General features: G+C 44.3%; 1 protein-coding gene and 1 long non-coding RNA gene across 6 annotated transcripts in view; one reads left to right on the plus strand and one right to left on the minus strand.

Moving 5' to 3' along the window:
* Positions 1–18,072, plus strand: part of ILDR2 (immunoglobulin like domain containing receptor 2) — a 67,232-nt gene that overhangs the window by 29,625 nt on the left and 19,535 nt on the right. For 2 of the 5 annotated variants that reach the window (XM_025287431.3, XR_006551542.2), the window contains exons 4-5: positions 13,502–13,558; positions 16,880–17,026. The exons of 1 other annotated variant lie outside the window; for it this stretch is intronic. In XM_025287431.3, the coding sequence (XP_025143216.2) occupies positions 13,502–13,558; positions 16,880–17,026 (204 nt within the window). The remainder of the gene's footprint in view (positions 1–13,501; positions 13,559–16,879; positions 17,027–18,072) is intronic. 2 more of the 5 variants (XM_025287433.3, XM_025287432.3) reach the window with 2 other exon arrangements.
* The window catches only part of LOC123333946, a 36,846-nt gene that overhangs the window by 4,747 nt on the left and 14,027 nt on the right, over positions 1–18,072 (minus strand). The window contains exon 2 of the long non-coding RNA XR_006551543.2: positions 10,822–10,912. This is a non-coding gene — a long non-coding RNA (uncharacterized LOC123333946). The remainder of the gene's footprint in view (positions 1–10,821; positions 10,913–18,072) is intronic.

Raw genomic sequence — 18,072 nt, forward strand, 5'->3', positions numbered from 1 at the left:
ACAAGAGGTGGAGAAACAGGCATGCATTAAATTTTTTAAAAATCAAATTATTCACAATACCGTGCCTGAAATTGTTCAGTTCAGTTCAGTCGCACAGTCGTGTCCGACTCTTTGCGACCCCATGAATCACAGCATGCCAGGCCTCCCTGTCCATCACCAACTACCGGAGTTCACTCAGACTCACGTCCATCGAGTCGGTGATGCCATCCAGCCATCTCATCCTCTGTTGTCCCCTTCTCCTCCTGCCCCCAATCCCTTATGGCAGAAAGTGAAGAGGAACTAAAAAGCCTCTTGATGAAGGTGAAAGAGGAGAGTGAAAAAGTTGGCTTAAAACTCAACATTCAGAAAATGAAGATCATGGCGTCTGGTCCCATCACTTTATGGGAAATAGATGGGGAAACAGTGGAAACAGACTATTTTTTGGGCTCCCAAATCACTGCAGATGGTGACTGCAGCCATGAAATTAAAAGACGCTTACTCCTTGGAAGAAAAGTTATGACCAACCTAGATAGCACATTGAAAAGCAGAGACATTACTTTGCCAACAAAGCTGTGTCTAGTCAAGGCTATGGTTTCTCCAGTGGTCATGTATGGATGTGAGAGTTGGATTGTGAAGAAAGCTGAGCGCCAAAGAATTGATGCTTTTGAACTGCGGTGTTGGAGAAGACTCTTGAGAGTCCCTTGGAGTGCAAGGAGATCCAACCAGTCCATTCTGAAGGAGATCAGCCCTGGGATTTCTTTGGAAGGAATGATGCTAAAGCTGAAACTCCAGTACTTTGGCCACCTCATGCGAAGAGTTGAGTCATTGGAAAAGACTCTGAAATTGTTATTCGGATCTAAAATCAACTTTTTGGCCTACTAGCATTAAAAAGCCATTAAGAGCATAATGAAAAATCAGGGAATTCTATGGAGGGACATCTCTGAACTAGTGATCCACTTTAGGGATTTTTGATAGGAATCTGTTTCTATGGCTGTGCAGAAATATTCAGGCACACACCCCTCTGTCAGCGCTGCCTCAATTTGAATCCTGTTGTACTAACCACCGCCCCCCCCCCCCCCCATTAGTTCTGGCTATTTAGAAAGATTACTTGTTGCCAAGACTCCCCCTCCCCCTTCTCTTCCTCGCTGCCAGCCGGTGCTGCTAACCAAGGAGATTTGCCGATTAGAAGGGCTTCAGCTCAGAGAGTTCCCATGGCAACAGACTCCTCAGAGGTCTTTGTTGCCTGCTAAAACTTTGATCTCTGAGAGTGGCTGCTGCTGTTTCTCTCTAAGATTTACAAACAGAGGAAGAGGAGAAAAGAATTGGAGGAGAAGAAAAGTTTACTCCTGGCCAAAAGGAGAGAAGGAATTAATTACAGCCACACTCTAGCCATAAATCTGGAGGTTACTCCTTTGGAACATCTTCCATTTGGGCTGTTCCTACATTTTCATTTGTAGACTCGATTATATTTCAGCTATCTTGGTTTCAGATGAAAGACTTAAAGTGGAGTTGATTCCTCTTGGAAGGTGGACCTATCCTATCCATCTTCAGATTTCCAGAAGAGTCGAAATAACTGCACAGGTTGCCATGAAAGCAGAGACACAGAACTGATATCCGGAGAGAGCTTTTTAGGCCCCAGACCCACTGGCTTTACTCCCTGCCCTTTCTCGTAATTCTGGCCTACTCTGCCCTGAGCTTACCTACATGCCTCTGTTGATCTTGGTTTTGAGAAGAACCAGAGTAATGTGTTGAAGGAGTGGGGAAGAAGGAAGAGGCAGAAAAATCAGCCAGGCATCAATAAGAAGTCGATTCTGTTTAATGGCTGTCAGTGAGCCTTCTACCATCTGAGGAGTGCAGTGGGGTTTGTGGTTGCTCCAATGACTGAGGATCATGCCTTTCACTCTTTGCAAGAAGCCTCTGATAGCCTTCACGCCTCTCTACTGCATAATCACAGCCTTGTTCTTTGATGGGCATCATGGAATGGAGTCAGTTTTGCTTCAAGTGTGACTTGTATTTGCATTATGATTTAACTTTTAACCAGTCTTGTTTGCATACTATGTCCCTAACACAAGGAGGATACAAAATAAATAAAAGGCACTGTTCTGTCCCTATATAAATTACCATCTTTTGATAAAGATAAGTATTATATTTCTGAGGCAATGAGAGAATAATACAAGAAAAGTTAAAAAGTGTATTGATATTAAATATCTAGGCTACTGATTCACAAGAGGGGCCACTTTTGCCCCCCAGAAGATATTTGGCAATATTTGGAAACACTTTGGTTGCCACAGCTTGTGGGATACTATGGCATCTAGCAGGTAGAAGCCAAGGAGACTGCTGAATATCCCACAATGCACAGAACAGCCCTCCCACCTCCAACAAAGGATTATCTGTCCCCACATGTGAATAGTGCCAAGGTTGCAAAACCCTGATCTTGATCAAAGGTCAATCTGGATACTGGATAAGGTCCACTGTGAAGAGCATGGGCTGTGGAGGGGGGGGGGGGTCACATTTATGTGGACTCCGTGCAGCCATATAACCTTTAATAACTCAAAGTTTATGAGTCATGGTTCCTTATCTGTAAAAATGAGGGAGGAAAAACAAAAGTTAACATGGAAAACCTATTGTGAGGATTAAATAGCACAGAACACAAACTCAGTAAATGTCAGTTCGGGGCTTCCCTGGTGGCTCAACAGTAAAGAGTCCGCCTGCTATGCAGGAGACTTGGGTTGGGAAGTTTGATCCTTGGGTTGGGAAGATCCCCTGGAGAAGGAAATGGTGATTCACTCCAGTATTCTTGCCTGGGAAAGCCCATGGACAGAAGAGCCTGGCAAGCTACAGACTGGGGGTCATCCAAGAGTCGGACACAAGTGAACGACTAAACAGCAATGACAAAACGTCAGTTTCCTTCTACTTCTTGCCATCCCCCACGTCTAGTTTGCAGTGTGCCACCCCTCATCCAGCGTTCTTGCCTGGAGAATCGCAGGGACCAGGGAGCCTGGTGGGCTGCCATCTATGGGGTCGCACAGAGTCGGACACGACTGGAGCGACTTAGCAGCAGCAGTAGCACCCCTCATCTGAGGGAACCCTCTAAGGGAATTCTGTGTTCTGGGACTCATCCTAGAGAGCCGATTTTCCTTTAGCCTGTTCCATAGGCAGAGGCTTTAATGAGCCATCTGAATCGGCGATCCTGTTACTAATAGGTTCATGTTTTTCCCGATGACATCTGTGCAGTGCTGTGCAGTGGTGACCCTAATCAACCCCGTGGGAATCTTCCTGCTAGTGGGTTTCAGGGTATTCTGTCCCAGCATGCAATCTTGTGGTTGCTATGTTTTGGTAGCTGTTGAAAGCCCCTGTTTCTCGTTAATTACACAGTGTTTGCTACCTGACCTACATACAAGGATTAGGTCATACAGGCCACTCGATGAAGGCTAGAAGGGTTTGGGAACACCTAAGACTTGGATTAGGATCTGGATGGACTTGGAAAGACGTTAGATAGGACAACCTTATAATTTCTTGTCCAAATTAGGTTGAGAGTGAAAAAGGGGAGACTTTAAATAATTTATATCAAGACAACAGGCATATGGGTGTGATGATCACCCCATCTCTAGAGATGATCACCTGGAAGGTGTTTCTTTTGTTTGTTTGTTTGTTTGTTTTAATTATAGAGAACAGAAGAGCCAGAGAAGCTGGGAGCAAATTAGTTTCAACTCACCTTCACCTGCTGACCCCAAAATGTTAGCAGGCATTCTAATTAGGGAGCCTGTGGATGTGCACCAGCTTCCCTGGTAGCTCCTGCCAATGCAGGAGACCCTGGGTCGGGAAGATCCCCTGGAGAAGGGAATGACAACTCACTCCAGTATTCTTGCCTGGAGAATTCCGTGAATGGAGGAGCCTGGTGGGCTACAGCCCATGCAGTCACCAAGAGTCTGAGACCACTGAGCAACTAACACTTTCACTTTTACAGGGCTGTGTACATCTCCTTTCATTTACTAGAAGCAAGCAAAGAGGTGGTGGTTTGCGGTACTACTTGTTCACTGAAAAATGTGTGCGAAGGTTTCTGAAGGGTGAAGGACGTTTAGGCTCTTCACTGCCCTGGGTTGTTAAGAGAATAAACGAAGTCCTGAAGGCACTCATTGCCCTCCCCTCCCCCACAACCACCCAGCCCGAGCTGTGACTGCCTCCCCTCCCCCCTTCCTCCGTCGAAGCCTGTATCCCGCCTCACTGTTTTTGCTTCACTTGTTGCTCATCACTGTGGGAGGAAACTGGGCCTTCAATTAGTGCGCATTCCTGAAGCCCGCGGTTGCCGTGGTTACCCGGGCGGGAGCCGGGCAGCTGGGTCAGCTCGCCTGGCGCATTGTAGTCGGTGCACCCGGGCGGCGGCAAACGCGCTAAGCTGGTGCGCGTGAGGGCGGGGACGGGGCCGGCGGACGGGAGGCACTGGGGGCCCGCGGGACAGTGGGCGTCGCCGAAAATCGGCTCAGCTCTGGAAAGAAAGAATGGCAGCCCTTGAAAGCCGGTCAGGAGACAGTGACGGCATTTTTCTCCAGAGCCAGCTGCTGCTATTCGAGTCTGCCGGTTTTCGTTCACAGGGGGATAGTGCCTCTGAGTTTGCTCTGGGAAATGCCCCACGCTCAAGCCCCTCGCACTGAGAGGGGGCTGGCCATGGAGGAAAGGGCAGAGCTCTGACCATCTAAGGCCTATCAAGCTGTGTGCCCCTGCGGTCAGCCTCGGACCTCCTGGGCTTTTTTGGTTAAGGAAACTAGCCATTTTGATACCTTTGCATCTGTGGTATCTGTGCTGGTCTGATGGATGGAGCACAGTGAGCTCAGGAAATCACACTGGGCACCAAGAAACTCAGTTTCGTTCTTCCCTTAAATCCCACCCTCCTCTGTGTCATTTTGGAGTCAAATCTACCTGTCTTCAGCTTTTCATCTCATGCCAAGTTGAGCATGTTATATTACTAATAATACCTTTGCATCTGTTCACTTTAAGACTAGAGAGTTGGATCACTATAGCACTTCGCAAAGGCAGAGTGCTTCACAATCATTTTTATTACTACTTTTAGTAGTTTGTAGCGCACAGTGAATACCTTTTAATTAGCTCATACTGTGTTATGTATTCAGTAATCATTTTCTGGTCACAACTTTAAAAGGTGTTGAATTGTTAACCATCTCCTATCCAAAAATTATACTTGAGGTATGTAGGTAGAGCAATAATGCCACAAACACAGATTTCTGCATTGCTCATTGCAAAGACTAGAAATGCTTCACATTTCTAACATTTCTAAATTTAGAATAAGCAAAGCTTGAGGTGGAGTGAGATATTGGGAAAGATACAAGAATACGTGTGAGTAGACCCAGGTTCTACTCCTGGTTTGATTATTAGTCAGCTGTGTGATTTTGGGTGAGATTCTTAAGCTCTCTGAGCCTCAGGTTCTTGAAAATATGAAATGGATTATGGATTAGATGACCTCTGAAATCCTTTCTAGCAATACAATTCTAGAATTGTATTGACTGTATTGATTCAATCAATATAATCAATTGTATTGATTCTAGAATTCTGTGTGAATAGAAGTCAGTGCCTTAGGCTAAGCTTACAACCACTGCCAAAAAAGCCTGAAGCATTTATTAACAGTTAATTGCAGATGGTCTGATACTAGTCATTTTGTGGAGAGAATTCAATGTCAGAATTACTCCCTATAATTTGAAGTGAACTAAAATGAAAGGGACAAGAAGAGAAAAAATACACACATGAAATGCTTACATAGTTTAAAAATACATATAAAAGAGAAGCTATGTCCACATTTGTGATGGATAATCATAAACTGTATATATTGAATGCATGGTTGCCATGGGAATATAGAATAAAAACAGAGATGTGTGTGCCCTTGGGAAATTTCCAATTTGAGGGGATTCCAAATAGTCATAGAAACAACTTTACACTTTAAAGGACCAGAGAGAAACATCTGTTCTTCTCAGAGACTTAGGAGAGAAACATTCTGGAGGGTTAGGAGCTGAGACAATAGGGGTGGATACAGTGCATCACTGAAAACGGATCCAGGGAATCTTAGGAAAGCTTGGAAGTATGATGAAGCCCAGATGTGCATTAAGCAGAAGGGGAAAGGAGGGAACCTCAAGGTTCTGGGGAAGAAAAACATTCTAGATTATCCTGAACAGAAGGTTCATTTTATAATATATTGGCAAACCCAAGGAGGACTCCCAAGTTAGTACATTTCAGAGAAATGGATGGAGATTCAGCAGTTTTGGCATCACATGGACGAAAGGAAGTACTGTTTTTCCTTTTCATAAGTTCCAGTGCATAACATAATGTGTCTTATTATTACTTATTAATGTGTCTTATAATTACTTAGTCAAGTAATTAAGTAGCAGATCTAAAAATCTGAAAATAAGTTTGTCTTACATCTAGAATTTCTGTACCTTCCATTGTACTTCAAAGGCTTGGAACAGAACTTGGATTTAAGTTTTAAGACTAGAGACAAAAACCAGTTTGGGGAGCATATTGAATCTCTCTGTAATGACTGCCTTGAAAATACCCTAGCCTGGTGGCTTTCAACTTGTAGGGCTGGGGTAGGGTGGTGCTTCAGTTCCCCGAGATGGCACAATGGGATTGGGGGATATTTTAGTGATCTGAAGATCTTCCTGACATTGAGCCCTGAGTCCAGGGCTGCTAAATATTCTCCAGTACATAGCATAGTGCTGAATGAATGGGCAGTTCCTTCAGATCCTCATTAAGAGCCCATTTCCATCTGGGATGGATAAAAGGCACTATGGTGAGCAGTAAATCAGACGTCTAGCATAGAAAATGGGACTTGCTGCTGGGAGAACTTCAAGGTCCTGATGGGTAAGGTGACTTCTTGTGCCAGGCTCTTAGGGATGCAGCACAGACACAGGCCCTGCCCCAGAAGGGTTTCCATCCTGCTAGTGGAGGAACATGTAAAGGAATCACTGCAGGCAAGATGTGTTCTCATGAAGGTGTGTACAGTGGTCATCAGGAGCATGGAGGAGGATGCACCCTATCAGAGCAGTATTCTTAGAGGACTCTGTCAGAACATATTTTGGAGTTTTGCAGACTGTGTGTGCTATGGATTTGAGAGAAGCAGAAGTTCATTAGCTAGTTATCTTAGTACAGAAGGTAAGTGCATCCTGCACTGAGGACCTGGCCAGCCTTGGGGAGATGTTGCCAGGACATGGTCTGTTGTAAATATGCAAAAATAATGCCACAGGTAGGAGAAGAGTGGGAAACCAGGCCAGGGACTGTGTCTCTGAGGGAAGGCCTCATGACTAGGGGGAACCTGATGTCAAAAATGCCTCCCAAAAGCTGATGAAAACATGGAATTTGGCAGGAAGATAGTCCTTTGACCTTGGTAAGTCATATGACACAGAAGCAGATAAGTAAAGCTGAGTTCTTAATCTCACACTGTTGGACAAGCTGCGTGGGCAAGCCTGTGACTTTCAAGCATAGGGATCATGTCTTCTTCTCTGTGTCTCCACCTGGCACAAATACACATTTCCTTATTGATTGAATGGATGAATTGGAGACATTCCAAAAATGAACTTGTTCTCAGGAATATGTACCAAGAGTTTAGTTGGGGATAACTTCAAGTTGTCAGTGGCAGAGAACGGCTGAAATGGGGAATTATATAGTTAAAATCTGTAAGTTATTTTATTCACAATGATTGTTTTCTGCCCTCATCATTCAACCCAAAATATGTGAATGTTTTGGGCTGTGAAGTTTCTGATGGTATGGTATGGTATGATACTGGCATATGCGTATGTGCATTACAAACTATTAGTATGCTTGATTCATTTGGTCTATTCATGTGGAAGTTTCTTTAAAATATTGGATTCTGCAAGGTTTGGGGAAAACTGAGTGCTTACATGAAAACTATTTTCTAGTCATAGCTTGAGCTGGGTTTGAAAAGAGTAAAGGTGACTTCTATTTGTGAGGTCTGTTCTCTATCCTATTCTTAGACAGTAAAGTAACTTCTAATTGCCACTCTTAACTGAATCCTAGAAAAATGACAGTGATTCACAAGTGTTAGTAAAGTGCGGTGGAAATCTGGAATGTATTTACTGCAGTTGTTTGGACTCTCAAAGATCAAACCTTCATTGGATGTGATAGAATAGAAGAGAACGGGAAGAAAAGTTAGAGCATTTCTAACTGACAACAGCATTTCTTAGAAATTGTTAAGCAAGAGGCTGAAAGCAAAATGACTTTCAGAAATATAGGATTTCAGTATAAATCCACTTTTTAAAATGCCTTTAGCTCCAGGAAAATATAGGTCATGGTATAAAAGCCACAGAGCTTTTCTCTCTCTCCCTCTTCTCTCTGCTATTGACATAACATAGTGGTATTATCAGCTATCCCCAAACCCCTACTATATTCTGAATTTTGAAGACATTTAATTTTACCCACTTTACTGCTAAATTCTGTCACCCACACCACCCTGGGTCTAACACTGCATGGGTGCATTATGGGAAGGCTTTACCGGCTTCTGCAACTTCAGCTTTTGGCTGTTGCTTCAGGGAGAATGAGAAGTCTGATGCATGTCTCTCTGCTGGAGTGACAAGTTTTGTGAACCTCCTGTCCATATTTCTTATTGTAAGTTTTTTAATTACACATATAAAAAAAATCTAAAAAATGAAAGCCCCTTCATTGTTCTTCATGATGCCCATTCCAGTTCCCCAGAAATAAGGGCTAACAGTTTGGTGTGTCATACTGTTGCTTTCAGATTTTAATTTGAACATCGTGCCTAGAGCTTATATTCACTAACATTCTGTGTGTACAAGTAGTGTCAGAACACCATCAAGATGTTGTTTTAAACAGTCTCTGGGGAAACCCAGCTTTTGTGTTTTACCCATCATAATTATATCTGTGTTGATAGCACAGTTGGTAAAGAATCTGCCTGCAATGCTGGAGACCCTGGTTCCATTCCTGGGTCAGGAAGATGCGCTGGAGAAGGGATAGGCTACCCACTCCAGTATTCTTGGGCTTCCCTTGTGGCTCAGCTGGTAAAGAATCCACCTGCAATGTGGGAGACCTGGGTTTGATCCCTGGGTTGGGAAGATCCTCTGGAGAAGGGAAAGGCTACCCACTCCAGTATTCTGGCCTGGGGAATTCCATGGACTGTGTAGTCTGTGAGGTCACAAAGAATAGGACACATTGGAGCGGCTTTCACTTTCATATATATCCCTCAGTGATTGCAAGCACATGATCTCTAGGTTTTATAGCCCCCAAACATATTTTGTATGGCTTGCCCAATGCTTTTTAACAATTTATGAATCAGTTGCCAACATCTGAAAATCGGGATTTTTTACATAAAAATCTGAGGTCTGGCTAATCTTGAAAAATAGGAAGATTTGCAACCTTGAAGACACATTTCTGTGAGGTAACAATCGTCTAGAGGTGGGTAGGAGCAGCCCCTACAGACACCATATGCTGTTTGCCACACCCTTAACTGCTGTTGGTTGTACTACAGAAGGGCAGCTGCACTTGATTGCATTACCTACTGGAGAGTTGAGTTTGCAACTCTAATCACTAAGTATCAGATTGGAGAGTAGAAAATGTTATGGATGGGGTGACCATATAAATAATTGTCCAAATTAGAAGACTTTGAAATTAAAAAGGGGTGTTCTTAATAATTACACCAGGCATAAACCAGGACTGTCCTAGACAAACCAAGATGTAAGGTCTCCCTATTATGGATCTCTTCCTCAAATATTTTACTTGACTAATGAGAAAACTGAATCCTAGAAAGAGGAAGGAATTTGCCTGTTAACGGTCAGCAAGTAAACTCTTGGCAAAGCTGCCTTTATTACCCTGATTCCCAGTCCACTACTTTCTCCAATAGAACATGCTCTATATAACAGGTGTGAGCACCATATCCTCCTTCAATTTTTTATAGTTAATGATTTTATATTTATAGTTAATGATTATCACGTAGCTAATTTTCTGTGAGAAACTATATACAAATCAATAGCTTGTATCATTGGTAACATTTCTATTATGAATGTAATTAATGATTTGGGCTATAGCACATAAAAGGATGTTTAAAACATTGGTAGGCTTGAGAACTAGAGAGTAAACACAATAAATGTCTCATTTTACTAGACATGATAAGAGATATGTTTAGAAGTGCTAATTGTCCATATTAAAAAAAAAACCCTTAAGTATCTGATAACTGGCTTGATAAAAAGCAAAGTATATTGACTTTTTGATCATTGGCTGTTGCCTGGTAATTAATACTAATTATTCCTTTAAGAGATGTCTAAGATCCTAAATTCCGAAATCCTTGACCACCTGCTGTTACCTTGTTGATTTCCAAGAAATATTTGTCCACAGACACTCCATATGAGACCAATGGATGCTCTTCATCACTTGCTTGGACTTTAGCCCCATATCTGTGTCTCTCATAGGGAACTGGACTGGAGCACATGTAAGCTTTACCGTTACCTCTCAGCCTTTCATGAAGGCTGAGGCCAAAGGCTAGTCAGAGAACTCTCCTTCAAGATGCCATTTTCCAGTGACCTACTTGGCCCCTACTTGTCTTTCCAAGAGACCTTGCAAGCAGCAGACTGCTCTTACCATGTCAGCTGCACAAGAAGGAAGATAGAAAGAAGGAAACCCTTCTTGCCAAAACCTAAAACAGCTAAGCTAGTGGCCCACTCCATGCTTCATTTTCCTGGGAATGTACTCTGGTCCTGATGAACTTTTCAAATGTGGGACCATGCAGGAGACATGACCGGGACACATTTCACTACACTGGCCTGGTATAGTTGAGGAGAGCCAAGAAAAATAAAGTGAGCAGAGTCCTCTCACCTGACTCCCTTGCACCTTGCCTCTGCTGCAACGTCTTCCTCTAGTCCTGGAAGAGCTCCTCTTTTCTTTGACTTTTGTCAGAGCTGCATTTCTGTGGAGTGATTTGATAGAGGAGAGGATCAGTGACCAACTATGACCTTTAGACGCAAAATATAAGCCACATACATGGGTAACTTTTTCTTTAACACACCTCAACAGGAAAAGTTGTCTTCTAAGTGAGCCAGAGAGACCAGATGCCTGGAGTTGTGCTTTGTAATAGTGATGTGCTTGTGAAAAACATATCGAACAGTCTATTCAGTTAATACACAAACAGTAATTACAGTATTAAACATTTTTAAACATACCTATGTACAAAGATGGGGCTTCCCAGGTGGCACTAGTGATAAACAGCCAGCCTGCCAATGCAGGAGACGAGAGGTGCAGATTTGATCCCTGGATCAGGAAGATCCCCTGGAAAAGGGAATGGAAACCCACTCCAAGATTCTTGCCTGGAGAATCCCATGGACAGAGGAGCCTAGCAGGCTACAGTCCACAGAATCTCAAAGAGTTGGACACAACTGAAGTGACTTAGTATGCACCCATGTACAAAGTTAGTTGTTCCATCAGTAGGGTCAATGATCCATGTAGGATTGTCAGTTAAGACACCTTTTTTCCCCAACTGCCACAGATTACTTACTAATGAAACTGTGAGATATATCAGTTCAGTTCAGTCGCTCAGTCATGTCCAGCTCTTTGCGACCGCATGGACTGCAGCACGCCAGGCTTCCCTGTCCATCACCACCTCTCAGAGCTTGCTCAAACTCATGTCCATGGAGTTGGTGATGCCATCCAACCATCTCATCCTCTGTTGTCCCCTTCTCCTCCTGCCTTCAATCTTTCCCAGCATCAGGGTCTTTCCAGTGAGTCAGTTCTTCGCATCAGGTGGCCAAAGTATTGGAGTTTCAGCTTCAGCATCAGTCCTTCCAATGAATATTCAGGACTGATTTCCTTTAGGATTGACTGGTTGGGTCTCCTTGCAGTCCAGCAGACTCTCAGGAGTCTCTCCAACACCACAGATACTTTTACTTTATGGAAGAGGTAAGCATTTTTTCAACTTTATGATCAGTGTATGTTTGTGTTAGTTTCTCAGTCATGTCTGACTCTTTGCAACCACATGGACTGTAGCCTGCTAGGCTCCTCTGTCAGTGGGATTTTCCAGGCAAGAATGCTGGAGTGGATTGTCATTTCCTCCTCCAGGGCATCTTCCCAACCCAGTAATAGAATTTGGGTCTCCTGCATTAGAAGGCGAATTCTTTATCATTTGAGTCACCAGGAAAGCCAGTAGCAGTTACCAAATCAACTGGAGAGCTTTTAATCATAGCATTCGTTTCATTTCTTAGAGCTTCATGAACCACCTCTCCAGCTTGACTTGCTAGGGTTACTGCATAACCAATGCATTCGTGCCAAGGATCAGCCATCTCCTCTTGCAGGAGGACATGAGGCTGGGACCACCGCGCCCCCCCACCCCCCCCAGCAGGCTCCAATGCTGGGCTTTTCCAGAGGGAGAACTAATTTCAACTTAAAAAAAAAAAGTGCTATTTTAATGCTATTACTGGAAATGCTAAAATTGCCAGTTACTTACATTAATTTCTACTGGACAGAACTATTCTATAGGCATATGTCATGCCCATAAATGAAGTCAGATTCAGTTGCAGGCTTAGGAATCATAGTGACCTTTGGTGCCACAAGTCTGAAATGAGTTGAGTTTGCTAGTTGTCACCTAGTAGAACTTGTTTATTAATAAGGCTGCATGGGATAGAACCTGGTAGGGGCAGAAGTTCTATCCTGGCCTTTCCATTTACCTGGATATGAGAACATGGTGGAAGATTCAGCCCTTCTTTCTATATAAATCAGGCCAGTTTTTTTTAAAAGACTAATCTCCTTCCGCACATCTTCTAGGGTGCTGTTTCTTGTACAGCTCTTTGCTTCCCAGAGTCCTGAGTGGCACCTGTTCTGACACCAGCCCTTAAGTTTTTGTGCTATATCATGCAGAAGGCACTTGGTCCCATGCCACTCCAGCTGCGGGTGCCATATGGAAGAGCCATACCATATACATTGTACAGAATGTTTCTGAAGCCAGAAGGAATGTTGAAGAATGTGTAACTGATCTAGCTGTATCTTTTCCTTCCCTTTGAAAATTTTAATCATTGACATATCTTTAGTCTATAAACAGAATGATGTAGGGAGATAATTCTGAGTTAAAACCAAGTATGTACTTTTGTTTTTATATGGCCATGGGGCTGTATATAGATGTATGAAGATGTAGGTTGACCATTTAGATACAGATGCGTTTGACTTTCCAATAAAATATGTGGATGTATAAATGAATGGGGATGGTATGTATCAAGAAGGATTTTTTTTTGTATTTGAAGCAAAGATCTCCTCCTTCTATAATAGTTGGAAAGAAAGTTCTGTTTCTGCTTCTGCCTGGTTTAGGTGCAGAGTTCTCCTAAATGGCTGCCGAGGATTGATGGAGAAGGTCATGGTCTTGACTGAGCCCAGCCTTGGTGATGTGCCTTTCATCACTCAAAGAGCAAGGATCAGTGGCCCCATGTAGGGATGGTACCAACTGAAGCCAGGCTTCAGGCTGTATTTGCCTTTGGAGTAACCGCTTTTCTTCTTTTCCTTCCACCTCTTCTAGGCAGAACAGGGCTGCTTGCTGATCTCTTGCCCAGTTTTGCTGTGGAGATTATGCCAGGTATTCAGTCATTTAACTCTGTATTTGCTTAATTTGCTATCCCTCCATCTGTCTTGCTTCTGCATTAGTTACTAATTGCTCCTTTAACTTATTTGCACATTTGTCTATATATGTCTGTGGTATTTTCCAGGATGAACTAAGCCCATTGGAAGAGCCTTCAAATTGTATTTCTTCTGTTACTAGGCCCTAAAAGAATAATGCTAGTTAAAACCAGGCTGAGACGGGGCCCAGGCCTTCTGTGTCAGCTGTGCAGGCCCTGTGACAGTCTCAGAATCTTGGTTGCACCCAGTTGCTGTAAAGTGTCTTTAATGGAGTTGTTATTTATCTGCATTCCTGTTCCCTAAGTTTCATGTTTGAAAGTGAAAGTGGACATTGCTCAGTCATGTCCAACTCTTTGCAATACCGTATAGTCCATGGAATTCTCCAGGCCAGAACACTGGAGTGGGTAGCCTTTCCCTTCTCCAGGGGATCTTCCCAACCCAGGGATCAAACCCAGGTCTCCCGCACTGCAGGCGGATTTGTTACCAGCTGAGCCACAAGGGAAGCCCAAGAATACTGGAGTGGGTAGCCTATCCCTTCTCCAGCAGATCTTCCCGACCCAGGAATCAAACTGGGATCTCCCGCTTTGCAGGCAGATTCTTTACCAACTGAGCTATCAGGGAAGCCCAAGTTTAATGTTTACCCATTCATCACTGTACAACCATGTTACTTGGAATTGCCTTTTATAACTTTATCAAAACATTTTTTCAAACCTTATGAATGCTATGTACCCCTCCTACCTTGAAAAGTACACATTTACAGGTTTATATTGCATTGTATACGATCTATATTGCTTTTGAAGAAGGCAATGGCACCCCACTCCAGTACTCTTGCCTGGAAAATCCCATGGATGGAGGCGCCTGGTGGGCTTCAGTCCATGGGGTCACTAAGAGTCGGACACGACTGAGCGACTTCACTTTCACTTTTCACTTTCATGTATTGGAGAAGGAAATGGCAACCCACCCAGTGTTCTTGCCTGGAGAATCCCAGGGACGGCGGAGCTTGGTAGGCTGCCGTCTATGGGGTCGCACAGAGTTGGACACGACTGAAGCGACTTAGCAGCAGCAGCATATTGCTTTGTATACAATAACAAAGCAATTACAAAGCAATAACAAAGCAATTTAGGACTTTTTGACCTCCTAAATCCCTGGGGTCCATGGGCCCTGTCAAGGACACCTGCAGCAAATGCACACCTCTGTCTTTTTATGTAGTGTCCGTTGAACATATCAGCTAGCCAGCCAGCAATGCTGCACTATAGTCCATCATGGAAGGAGCTCAGAGAGAAACAAGAATGAACTATGGGAGAGGACATATCCAAACACAGAAAGTAGAAAAGGGTGAGATTCAGTTTTGCTTTGGAGGACTTCTGCCGAAGGGTTAAGAACTGACTAATAATTGAGAGCAACAGAAAGATACAAAATAATCCTAGTGATTGTTTTAGACTTGATTCAAGTTTTGAGAAATATCCAGAGTCCTCACAGTTGAGCTTCACTCTTCTGTGAAATCTCCAGATCCTTCCCCATTAGCTGGTTAACCCAAATACAGACATTCTTCTTACTGATGTTGATCCCAAGATCACAAATAGACATTTCTTTGTGATCCGCCTTATCCAGAGTTCAGTCAATTTGTACTCATTTTTTTCATCACAAAAAACCCCACAATGTTACACTGCATTGCTTCGAACTAGATGTTGCATCCCCGAGTCCCAAGGAAAAGTTCTCACATCTGTCCTGGCCCTCCGAATTTCCCCCCTTCTGACTCCAAGAATCCTTTCATGGCTAACATTTTTTGTTTCTCCAAGGCAACCTGCCAGTCTTTAATCCTTGCCTGCCTGACCCAAGTTGTAGCTACCATACCACACAGCTCTTCTAGTCCTCAGGGCCCATATCTCAGTCACATTGTGTTGTTATGTTAGTGCAAAGGCAATGCCAAAGCCTTCAACTATCTACTGTCCTCAGCAAGAAGCTCTTCCAGAACATTCTGGCCTTCTCACTTCCGCCCTGAAGAGAGGGTGACCTGGTTAATTTGAGTGTACTTCTGTTGGGTGAGTGAAGAGGGACACTTAGGAAATCTAAGTTGTGTGTTTTCTCTGAGAAAATTATGTTCTAAGCAAAGGTCAAATAACTTTATCATTATCACAAAACCCTTTATCTAACCAAAATGTCATATTCTCGAGCTCCAAATGAATGTCCTATTTTGTTGAAGAAATATTTAATAACTAAAATGCAAACAAAATAATGTATACTTGAAGTTTGTTGCAAAGGGATTTTTGGTAGATGGTTTTCAATCAAAATGAATCGCTTTAATCTTTTGCTTTGAAAGGAAATCATGGCTCATTCCAGTCTGTCCCAGGCCCCCAGCAGGACATTAGGTCTTATAGCCAAGTCCCAGAAGCATGACATCAAGTCCCTCGAAGGCCACAGTCATTTTTCTCTAAGTCAAATGGAATTTGTTTCCTTTCTCTTTATCTGTTGGATAGGCAAATGAATTAAATTCATGTTCACTCTCTGGCAGAGCTGTGAAAACAGCTGATGTTAACAAACATGGTCAGATATACACATTAGCCTTGCCAGTCATCACAGCCTGAATCACTTTAGTCCCTGGCTGTGCTGGCTGTGTAGCTTGGTCAGCCGGCCTGTGATCAAACCGTTCTTAGGGGACAGGGACAGCATTTCTCTACCAGAGCCTATGTCTCTAGTTTTTTCAAGGAAATGGTTTTAATCTCAGCTCTGATGCTGAGCACAGGAAAGGTGTCAAGAGGCGATCAGCAGGGAAAGCAGATGGCTACATAAGGGACCTGGACCGCCTACAGGTGTTCTGATTTAGACCACACAGACATGGAGAGCTTTTCTCAGGACTTACACTATTAAATAGGATAAGATTAACTTGACTACCAAAGATATGTATTCATGGAAATCACCACTTTATAGCTCAGCAAGCAAAGTCCCCTGTCCCCAGCCAGGAATTTCTCTGCTCTTGTCCCCTACCTCTTCTGACACCACAATCAATAAGGTAAGCCCTTTACCTGGGAAGGGGCCCTGAAACTGCTCCCAGCACTTTGTATTATGTGTGCTCAGTATGACCTGGGTAACCGTCCCTGCCCTCCACAGCCCAGCCCTGGGACGGTCTGCACCTCTCAGCCTCAGAGCCCCTCCTGAGTCTGGGGGCTCTGCTCCCTGTTACAAGGTGCCTTCTTCCCTAGGCTGCTCCCACTCTTGCTCTCACGGGGAGACCCCAGCAGGGGGCCGCCACGAGTGTGGGTTTCTCTGTGCATCCTTCCAGAGTGGGTGTTTGTTGGTCTGGTGATCCTGGGAGTCTTCCTCTTCTTCGTCTTGGTGGGGATCTGCTGGTGCCAGTGCTGCCCTCATAGCTGCTGTTGCTACATCCGCTGCCCGTGTTGCCCAGACTCCTGCTGCTGCCCTCAGGCCTGTGAGTAACGTGACGCATGGGGAGACACAGAATGACCAAAAGAAACGTCACCTTTCCATCAGACAGCGGTGTGCCCTGAGCGCCTTGTCCGCCACCTTTCCTTCCACCGCAAAACGGATCATTCCAGACTGTCCTCTCCTGGGAGCCCCTGACTTCCTGAGATGACCATTCCTGTTTGCCTTCTCACACACAGGCACCTCTCCATGTTTTTGATCCACACTCACCGCCCCTGCATTTGGAATTCTCTTTAACACTATTGATGAAACGAAGGGCAGGTTCAGGATGGTGAGGTTGTGGGGCAAGGCTTTTGCCTCTCCTTGGGCATCCAAACTAGAGAAAACTTTCTCTGGCCATGCCTCTCACATGCAGAGAACTCTTCTTTTTACCAGCAGCATGTTCAAAGTACAGCCTTTGGGTCCCCTCTAGCCACAGATGAGTTTTATTTACTCCTGTGACAAAATGGTCCACAAAGGAACTAGTCCTCATTTGGGGATTCACAATTTTACCTCCCTAGCCAAGCCCATATAGGCATTAAGTTTGGAACCCCTGCCATAAACATCTTGACAGAGAGAGACACAATATGTGTCTTTAGTATCCTTAGGAACACAGCGGTTTCTGTGAGGTGTCAGGTTATTTGCTCTGCTTTTGAACTCGAAGAGCAGGGCCACGTGTCAGCGCATTGCTGGCTTTGCCTCTCTAGAAGAGGTTAGGACCGTCTTGGAAGCAGCCCTGGGCAGTGCGAGTGCTAGGCCTCCTACAGAGGGCTGAGGCAGCCTGCAGCCAGGGTGCTTAAGAGCGGGCTGCCGCGACAGGGGAGGCTGCCGTGACAGCTCCCAGCACCACTGAATTACTCAGCTGCCAGGCACTCTAAACACTATAAGCCCTTATGTCACTGCTGGAGGAGTCCAGGAGAGTGGGGGAGAGTGTGTCCAGTGAATCAAGTCAGGCCTAGTGGAACACACACACATACACACGCAAGCCCGCGCATACATCCCGGAGCTCCCTTAAGCGCATCTTCAGGGATTTTTGGTGTGAGGGTTGTGGAG

Source organism: Bubalus bubalis, chromosome 6 (assembly GCF_019923935.1).
Source record: "Bubalus bubalis isolate 160015118507 breed Murrah chromosome 6, NDDB_SH_1, whole genome shotgun sequence".
Classification (NCBI taxonomy): Eukaryota; Metazoa; Chordata; class Mammalia; order Artiodactyla; family Bovidae; genus Bubalus; species Bubalus bubalis.